The 9,758-nt window shown below is 42.8% G+C and overlaps 1 protein-coding gene across 1 annotated transcript in view; it reads right to left on the bottom strand.

The window, feature by feature from the left end:
• Positions 1 to 2,794: 2,794 nt before the first annotated feature.
• The window catches only part of NPFFR1 (neuropeptide FF receptor 1), an 88,184-nt gene continuing 81,220 nt past the window's right edge, over positions 2,795 to 9,758 (bottom strand). The window contains exon 3 of the mRNA XM_063963234.1: positions 2,795 to 4,692. Within this exon, the coding sequence (XP_063819304.1) occupies positions 3,804 to 4,692 (889 nt within the window). The 3' untranslated portion in view covers positions 2,795 to 3,803. The remainder of the gene's footprint in view (positions 4,693 to 9,758) is intronic.

Raw genomic sequence — 9,758 nt, 5'->3', positions numbered from 1 at the left:
CATTTCGGCCATTACCTTGGTAAAGACCCGTGGTGCCGTGGACAATCCAAACGGCAGCGTCTGAAACTGATAATGACAGTTTTGTATCACAAACCTGAGGTACCCTTGGTGTCTAGAGATACCATATAGTCCCCTTCTTCCAGGTTCGCTATCACTGCTCTGAGTGACTCCATCTTGAATTTGAACCTTTTTATGTAAGTGTTCAAAGATTTTAGATTTAAAATTGGTCTCACCGAGCCGTCCGGCTTCGGTACCACAAACAGCGTGGAATAATACCCCTTTCCCTGTTGTAGGAGGGGTACCTTGATTATCACCTGCTGGGAATACAGCTTGTGAATAGCTTCCAATACTGCCTCCCTGTCGGAGGGAGACGTTGGTAGAGCAGACTTCAGGAACCGGCGAGGGGGAGACGTCTCGAATTCCAATTTGTACCCCTGTGATACTACCTGCAGGATCCAGGGGTCCACTTGCGAGTGAGCCCACTGCGCGCTGAAATTCTTGAGACGGCCCCCCACCGTGCTCGAGTCTGCTTGCAGAGCCCCAGCGTCATGCTGAGGACTTGGCAGAAGCGGGGGTGGGCTTCTGCTCCTGGGAAGAGGCTGCATGGTGCAGTCTTTTTCCCCTTCCTCTGCCCCGGGGCAGGAACGAGCGGCCTTTTTCCCTCTTGCCCTTATAGGGACGAAAGGACTGGGTTTGAAAAGACGGTGTCTTTTTCTGCTGAGAGGTGACCTGGGGTAAAAAGGTGGATTTTCCAGCCGTTGCTGTGGCCACCAGGTCCGATAGACTGACCCCAAATAACTCCTCCCCTTTATACGGCAATACTTCCATATGTCGTTTGGAATCCGCATCACCTGACCACTGTCGCGTCCATAACGTTCTTCTGGCAGAAATGGACATCGCACTTACTCTAGATGCCAGGGTGCAAATATCCCTCTGTGCATCTCGCATATATAGTAATGCATCCTTTAAATGCTCTATAGTTAATAATATACTGTCCCTATCCAGGGTATCAATATTTTCAGTCAGGGAATCCGACCAAGCCACTCCAGCGCTGCACATCCAGGCTGAGGCGATCGCTGGTCGCAGTATAACACCGGTATGTGTGTATATACCTTTTAAGATATTTTCCAGCCTTCTATCAGCTGGTTCCTTGAGAGCGGCCGTATCAGGAGACGGTAACGCCACTTGTTTTGATAAGCGTGTGAGCGCCTTTTCTACCCTAGGGGGTGTTTCCCAACGTGCCCTAACCTCTGGCGGGAAAGGGTATAGTGCCAATAATTTATTAGAAATCAGCAGTTTTTTATCGGGGGAAACCCACGCTTTATCACACACCTCATTTAATTCATCTGACTCAGGAAAAACCACTGGTAGTTTTTTCACACCCCACATAATACCCTTTTTTGTGGTACTTGTAGTGTCAGAAATGTTCAATGCCTCCTTCATTGCCGTGATCATGTAACGTGTGGCCCTACTGGACATTACGTTTGTCTCGTCACCGTCGACACTGGATTCAGTATCCGTGTCAGGGTCTGTGTCGACCATCTTAGGTAACGGGCGTTTTAGCGCCCCTGACGGTGTCTGAGACGCCTGAACAGGCACTAATTGATTTGTCGGCTGTCTCATGTCGTCAACAGTTTTTTGCAAAGTGCTGACATTGTCACGTAATTCTTTAATTACTACCATCCAGTCAGGTGTCGACTCCCTAGGGGGTGACATCACTAACACAGGCAATTGCTCTGCTTCCACATCATTTTCCTCCTCATACATGTCGACACAATCGTACCGACACCCAGCACACACACAGGGAATGCTCTGATAGAGGACAGGACCCCACTAGCCCTTTGGGGAGACAGAGGGAGAGTTTGCCAGCACACACCAGAGCGCTATATATATATAGGGATAACCTTATATAAGTGTTACTCCCTGTTATAGCTGCTGTATTTATTTATTAGCTGCCAATAGTGCCCCCCTCTCTGTTTTACCCTGTTTCTGTAGTGCAGGACTGCAGGGGAGAGTCAGGGAGCCGTCCTTCCAGCGGAGCAGTGAAAGAAAATGGCGCTTGTGTGCTGAGGAGAAAGGCTCCGCCCCCTTCACGGCGGCCTTTTCTCCCGCTTTTTTCAGGAAACTGGCAGGGGATAAATGCATCCATATAGCCCAGGAGCTATATGTGATGCATTTTTTTTTTAGCCATATAAGGTTTTTATATCGTTTTTATTGCGTCTCAGGGCGCTCCCCCCCAGCGCCCTGCACCCTCAGTGACCGGAGTGTGAAGTGTGCTGAGAGCAATGGCGCACAGCTGCAGTGCTGTGCGCTACCTTATTTGAAGACAGGAACGTCTTCTGCCGCCGCTTTCTCCGGACCTCTTCGCTCTTCTGGCTCTGTAAGGGGGCCGGCGGCGCGGCTCCGGGACCCATCCAGGCTGAACCTGTGATCGTCCCTCTGGAGCTAATGTCCAGTAGCCAAGAAGCCCAATCCACTCTGCAGTCAGGTGAGTTTGCTTCTTCTCCCCTTAGTCCCACGATGCAGTGAGCCTGTTGCCAGCAGGACTCACTGAAAATAAAAAACCTATTTAAACTTTTACTTCTAAGCAGCTCAGGAGAGCCACCTAGCTTGCACCCTTCTCGTTCGGGCACAAAAATCTAACTGAGGCTTGGAGGAGGGTCATAGGGGGAGGAGCCAGTGCACACCAGCTAGTCTAAAGCTTTTACTTTTTTGTGCCCAGTCTCCTGCGGAGCCGCTATTCCCCATGGTCCTTACGGAGTTCCCAGCATCCACTAGGACGTCAGAGAAAGTATTCATATAAGTATACAGTACATTCAAAAACAAGCAAATAATTTCACATAAGGGCAGTAGTACAGTATTTCCTTCTCTTCAAGCTTTGAAGAAGTGAGTCAAGCGACACAAGTATTTTTAACTTCTATCTATGTAATACAGATTTAGATTGGATCCCAAGAAGCATGCTGCAGTTTCATTCATATAACACGTGAGACAAGTTCTTGTGAAAGAAATAGCTTTGCTGCACAGGCATTGGCCACTGCAGAACCTCAGTAGATCAGAGTGGGGACCATTATAACCGCTGGAGAAATGTCAGTGGGTCTGTGCTACACACCTGTGCTCTATAGCCATTGAATGCAGATTGTTCCAACTCGAGGTTCAAAGTCCATGCACTGAGCTTTGGTAGTCTAATGCCTTTACAGCTTCCACATACCTTGTTCAAGAGACACCCTTTTGTTGGTTTACAAATTGAATCTTTATGTGTGTGTAAGGAAGAAGGGGGTGGAGAGTGGGGTGGGTGCTGCTGTGCCAACTTTTACTAGTAGTGCAGCTTGAATGAGCATGATTCACTAAACAAATAATAGTAATAACTTAATAAAAGTCAAAAATATAATGAAAGAAAGAGAACGTTCCTTTTCATCTTCTTTCAACAGTAATTAATTGAATTGAATGTCTGAATAAAATCTGCTACAGATTTTTTTTATGTAGTAATAACCTACTGTTGTCAGTTTATTATGTTTTATTGAAATCCCATTTGATAAATAAGCCCATGGGAAAAATCTCATCAAAGTTTGAGAGTCAATTAAATTCCTTTATCCCTTCACTAGAATCAATTAACTTGTGCAACTTCCACCTGATGTCATGCGTTACATTACTTTGTATCATCGTCGGAACCTAAATTAATAATATCACTCATTTCTTACATTAACCCTGTATCAACACTCAGAGATACACAATTTATTTCAGCACTTTCTGCCATCCTTTTAGCACTGTAATTACAAGCATCCAATGTCCACAGCATGTCCATTTTATATGTCCCATGCTGGTATGCTGACAGTGTTATTGGAGTTTTTATTGTCTCTCTCTTCAACTACCATACCATGATGAGCAATTCTCCCACTCCGTAAAGAGAACATACCACCCTTTGCATTGGTACTATTGCATGAGTCTGAGCCTTGAGCAGAGTCGCTGGGTTGGACTTCAACAAAAATTCTGTTGCGTACCCCAAACATAAACCCGCTGTTTTTTCTTTCTGAATATGTGTCATTGTGCTCTCTTGCCATTGAGCAGAGCTGAACTTTGAAGGCTTCTTGAAAACCTCTGCGAAAGTTTTCATTAAAGTAACCATAAATAATTGGATTCACGCTGCTGTTGAAGAAAGCCAACCAATGGGCAAAGGGGAATATATAAACAGCAATCAGGTTGAGTTGATGGTCATTAAGATTTCCATAGTCTGTGAGCAACATTAAAGTCCACAGGGGCAACCAGGAGAGTGTAAAGAACAGAGCAACAATAATCAACATGTTTATTACTCTTATTTTCCTCTTAGAAACCCTTCGACCTTCATGTTCTTCAGAGACAGAGCCTCGAATTAGGGCAGATGATTTAAAGAGTTTGAAAGCAATGCGTGCATACATGATGACAATCAAGGTGAGAGGAGCGAGATATATGTGTGCAAAGAGGACAGTTGTGTATATCTTTCGCATTTCCTTCTCTGGCCATGCTTCCCAACAAGAGTAAAGAGGATAGAAGTTATTGTAGTCATCTACCATAAAGTGGTAGTCATCCTTGGTCACAGTTAGAGTAACTGCTGATGGACACATGATGATCAGAGCTAGAACCCAAATGATGATAATTGTGAATACAGCTTTTCGCAGAGTCAGCTTCTCTCGGAATGGATATACAATGCAACGGAACCTGCCAGAGAAAAAGAGCAAGAGGAATGGAAATTACTAGAGTTAACCAAAAACCTACCAGCTACCACGAAAGTTAAGCTTTATGAATATACCTGTATAATGTTGTGTAAAACACCATGCATTTTAGCACATAAACTTTTCAAGTTCTATACAATGTGACTAACATGTTTACTTGCTATAGCCCTGCCATTCAGAAAAGTAAATTATTATTCTTTACAGTACCCAGACAAATCCAAAAGACAGTATCAGTGTCATGCCTGATCTAATAATAATAATAATAATAATAATAATAATTATATATCCAAAAGGACTCAAGGCTAAAGTATACATTGGCATATCTGTAATGGGTGCAGAGTGTGTCCCTGTGTCCAGGGGGTGCTCACACCACATACCCTGCACCCATATAAATATACTTAACCTTCTGGTGCAGTGGCTATTTTCCCTGTGATTTGTGCATGCACAGTAGATATGTCCCTGGAAATAAGGTGCGGGCGCGATGTTCTCGGAGACATACTGTATGCATGCGCAGTAGACTCTGGCACCTGCCAGAGAGAAGGGGGGCCTACATGGAGTCTGAACACTCTCCCCTCTTCATTCACGCTTGAAAGTATAATAAGTATAATGAGTAAGTCCATCCACAATATGTAATGAATAATTTGGGTATTACGCAATCACTACAGAATGAAAAGCTAGTCATCACAAATGGCTTCACAAATATCAGGCATTTACTGTATCAATTTAATCAAACGCATTTTGATAAATATCAAATAAAGTGTCCTTAATAAGATGAAACCGTTATTCACTACAATGGAGAAAAGTGTTAAGGCTTGACATCTGACCATCAGTCAGGACCATACAGTACAATGACCCTGCTAAAGGTCTGCGGGTCTCCACTGGAGCAGTGCTCCTCCTTCCTATTGCATTACTGCAACTGCATTTACCAACTTCCCACTGTGGCAGCACTCTCCCACCCCACCATGGGATCCCATATGGCGGTTATTGCCAGAGACAGCCTGCCACCACCCAAGTAACACTCTTCTAGCTGACCATTAGAACTTCTGAACTGCCTCTACTGTACATTGAAAATGAGTGCACACACACACACACACACACACACACACACACACACACAGGTGACTCGTGGTTTGAAAAGCCACAGACAGAGGCCACGGCTAAATACATTGGGTCAGCTGATAGTCTATTCTGGGACAGATCAGCAGAGCAAGACTCTGCACTTTGGAGGTCGAGCATAGAGCTGGCAACCTGAACATCAGTGGTCACCAAAAGTCTATTGCTATATAATAATAGCAACCATTAATAATAGTATAAATCTTCAGTGGAGAAAGCAGTAAAGGACTTGGACTGTTCTGTGCTAGAACTTGGATTATACTCCTTTAAAAACCTGTCCATGATTTAACTGTGGTTATTCTTTGTATGGTTTTTATGTCATCTTTGTAATTTTATACAGCATTAAAATTGTGTTTTGAAATGTACGTTTGTGCTCTCTATTATATGTTATGTTACTCTTATGCAAATAAATTATTATTATTTTTTTATATCTGCAATTAAAGATGTGCATACAATTTTCAATCCACTGAAACTCTAGTCTATAGCCTATTACTTCTGTATTCTTTCCTGGATTTAGAAAATTGACATTGACTAGTTAAAACATCCATGGTTATATAATGCAAACATGATTTCAGTAAAATTGTCAATAGAATTGTATGACAAACATTTAAGTACAGGCTTTTAACGCCACCTGAAATGTTGATGTAGTTATGAAATCATTAAAATGATTAAAATCATTGAAATGAAAATTGTAGACCATTGCTAATTTACTCTACACATTTATTGGCATCATATAAATGTTATTTTACATATGAATCATGTTGCTTGCTCAATAGCTATCCTTTTGTCCAAAACATGAAAATGCCTCTCCCTGTTGGGGTAATTTAACTCGGCAATGTATAAAATTACCTTGAGCAGAGTGGGCAGTAAATTATCTTATTTTATTCTCATTTACAATACAGGTGTTAAATGCCGTAAATCTTTTGTAAATGAGCTGTCTGTTTCCAAGAGGCTGATTACTCTTTGTGGGTATACTGTAGTTAGTCATTTGCCATACATCTCATGATGGATCGACAAGCCTAAGAATAACTGCAGTATCATAATTGATTGGCCGCAGATGAATGATGGACTAGTGCTCTTTCTATAATACAACGTTGTTGAGTGAAAATTAAGTTATTACATCCTAGCTGAAAGGTAATAACATCATAATAGCTTCAAAGAAAGATAGCTTCAAGGAAAGAAAAAGTAAGAAAGAAAGAAAGAAAGAAAGAAAGAAAGAAAGAAAGAAAGAAAGAAAGAAAGAAAGAAAGAAAGAAAGAAGACTTCCGGTTCCGGCTGTGATGCACTAGCAGCGTGTGGAAAGAGCTCCGCTGCCACCCGCTGGGAAAACACTTTTAAAAGGTTGTAAAACCTCCATTACGGCCCGTTCTTCTTCCCCAAGCCGCTGGTGGAAGCCCCCTGCCCGCCATGGACCGCTATTTAGCCCCTGCTGCGCTCTCGAAAAAAGAGCAAAAGTGGGAAAAGGAGAAGCGTCGCCTGGAGCTTAAAATGGCGCTGGACGCGGAGGCACCGACGGCGGCTCCCCCCTCCTCCTCCTCTTCAGCAACACTGACAGTGGAGGCTGTGATGCCTACAGCAACTACTGCGCGGACCGCAGGTCAGTTACTTTTTACACCCGCAGTACCCGTTACATATGAGGACATGATGGGGGCGATACGTAAGGCTATGGGGCCCCTGATTAAAGCCCAGACTGAAGCTATAAATAAACAATTGACTCAGCTTACGCACCGTGTCCTGCAAACTGAGCAAAGGGCAGGAGAAATGTTTCATGACATATCTGAGCTTAAACAGGATATGGCCCATGTTACCCGCTCTCACCACCAGATCTGGAACAAGCTAGATGATTTGGAAAATAGGTCGCGCAGGTCAAATTTACGGGTGGTGGGGCTCCCTGAAACCCTTCAGGGTGCGGCACTGTTTACCTTTCTCCGTATCACACTCCCAGAACTGTTGAATATCACTGATTCTTGTCGGGACATGGTTATAGAAAGGGCACATAGAGTGGGTGCTCAGAAAAGTTATGAAGGAGCCAGACCCAGAGTGGTGTTGTTTAAATGCCTTAATTTCCTGCACAAGGAAGAAATTTGGAAAGCATCCAGAAAAATCTGGAATCTCATGTGGGAATCACATAAAGTTTTAATTTTTCAGGACTATTCGGTGGAACTCTCGAAAGCACGAAAGGAGTTTTCCCCAATATGTTCTAAGCTAGTACAACTTGGCAGAAAATTCTCACTATTATACCCTGCAAGGCTTCGTATTTACTCAGGCACCTCTTTTACAGACTTCCTCTCGGCGGAGTATGCGGATGCTTTCTTAAATGAGGAGGAAGATTCTGTACGAACACTTGGAGATGCATCTGGTGACATATGACCTCTCATAATTAAGCTCCTCTGCTAACTAGAGTGCTGTCTTCATATTATTACATGGGTTTATTATAACTGCTTGCTTTGATATGACTCTCTATTGCCAATTTTGCTTTATACTACTACCTTTAGACTTTGTATTTAAGAGATCCGGGAAATCTATAGACTTTCTACTTGTTTTGTGTGCGATAATGGGCTGTTGTACCTTGCTGCATGTGGGTCTTTATTGCTGTAACCGTTTATTTTTGAGAGGGCAGGCCGTACTGATCTATTTTTTACTACCCGGCGGGGTAGGCGAGGAGTTTCTTCTCCTTCCTTATGGTTATGTTATTACTTCCTTCGTTTAACCCCGGGAGTTATTTAATTATGTTAAGAATGGTTTTCTTGAATGCTATTTTTCTGGCTTGTAACTTAGTTGCCTCGCTGCTAGACGGGCGGCAACGGTTGCTTCTTCTAAGGTTTCGCTGCGATACGTGGATTATTAATTCTACGTCTCCTTTTCTATGCTTTTCAACTCTCTCTCTCTCTTTCTTCTCTCTCCCTTCCCCACATAATGATTTGTCACGATGGAGTAATGGGTACCAATATTTAGACGTGTATCTGATACCTGCTGCTTATATACTATCATGCTCACCTGTATCCACCTTACTACAAAATGATAATTAGATGACTACGATTAAAATAGGGTCTTGGAATATTGGAGGGATCAACTCTCCACATAAAAGGAAAAAGGTTTTGTTATACCTAAACAAATTGAAGATAGATGTGATATATTTGCAGGAAACCCATTTAAAAGAATCTGAGATGCTCAAACTGAATTCTCTGTCGTGGAAACTAATTGCATCCTCACCATATACATCCAAGGCTAGAGGTGTAGCTATATTAATTAAACAACATGTTAGGATGGAAATTAAGGAAACAGTAGTGGATCCTCTACATACATATGTGGTATGTAGAGTTCTTCTGGATAACAATGCCTATTGTCTATGTAATTTGTATGCCCCAAATACGAATGTGCAGCCCTTCTTGCAAAATATAATGCAGATTCTCACGCCCTATTCAGATATTCCTATTATCGTAGGGGGCGACCTCAATGCGGTGTCCTCTTTGTTGCTTGATAGACAAATGCCCAGACGTAGGAAGGTCAAACTACCCAAAAAAGGTGTTCCCTGGTTTACAAGATCAATGAACTTGTTAGATATATGGAGAACTCTTAATCCGACAGATAGAGCATATACGTGCCTCTCGGCGGCGCATAACACGCTCTCTAGGATTGACTATTTGCTACCCTCCATATTATTACTGCCCAATATAACGACAGTAGGTATTGAGCCCATCACAATATCCGATCATGCAGTAGTGTGGTTGGACATGACATTACAGACGGATAGGGGTCCTTTCCGATCTTGGAGATTCCTATCGTCAATGGCATTATCTCTTGATTTTAGAGAGATGCTTAATGAGGCCTGTGACTCTTACTTGGCTAATAATGGGAGTACTTTAATAGAATCACCACAATTATTCTGGCAGGCCTCTAAAACAGTCTTACGGGGTGAAATTATTTCCTATACCTCTA

The sequence above is a fragment of the Pseudophryne corroboree genome, chromosome 3, assembly GCF_028390025.1.
Source record: "Pseudophryne corroboree isolate aPseCor3 chromosome 3, aPseCor3.hap2, whole genome shotgun sequence".
NCBI classification, from domain to species: Eukaryota; Metazoa; Chordata; class Amphibia; order Anura; family Myobatrachidae; genus Pseudophryne; species Pseudophryne corroboree.
The sequence above is the reverse complement of the archived record's forward strand: the minus strand, read 5'-3'. Positions and strand labels throughout refer to the sequence as shown.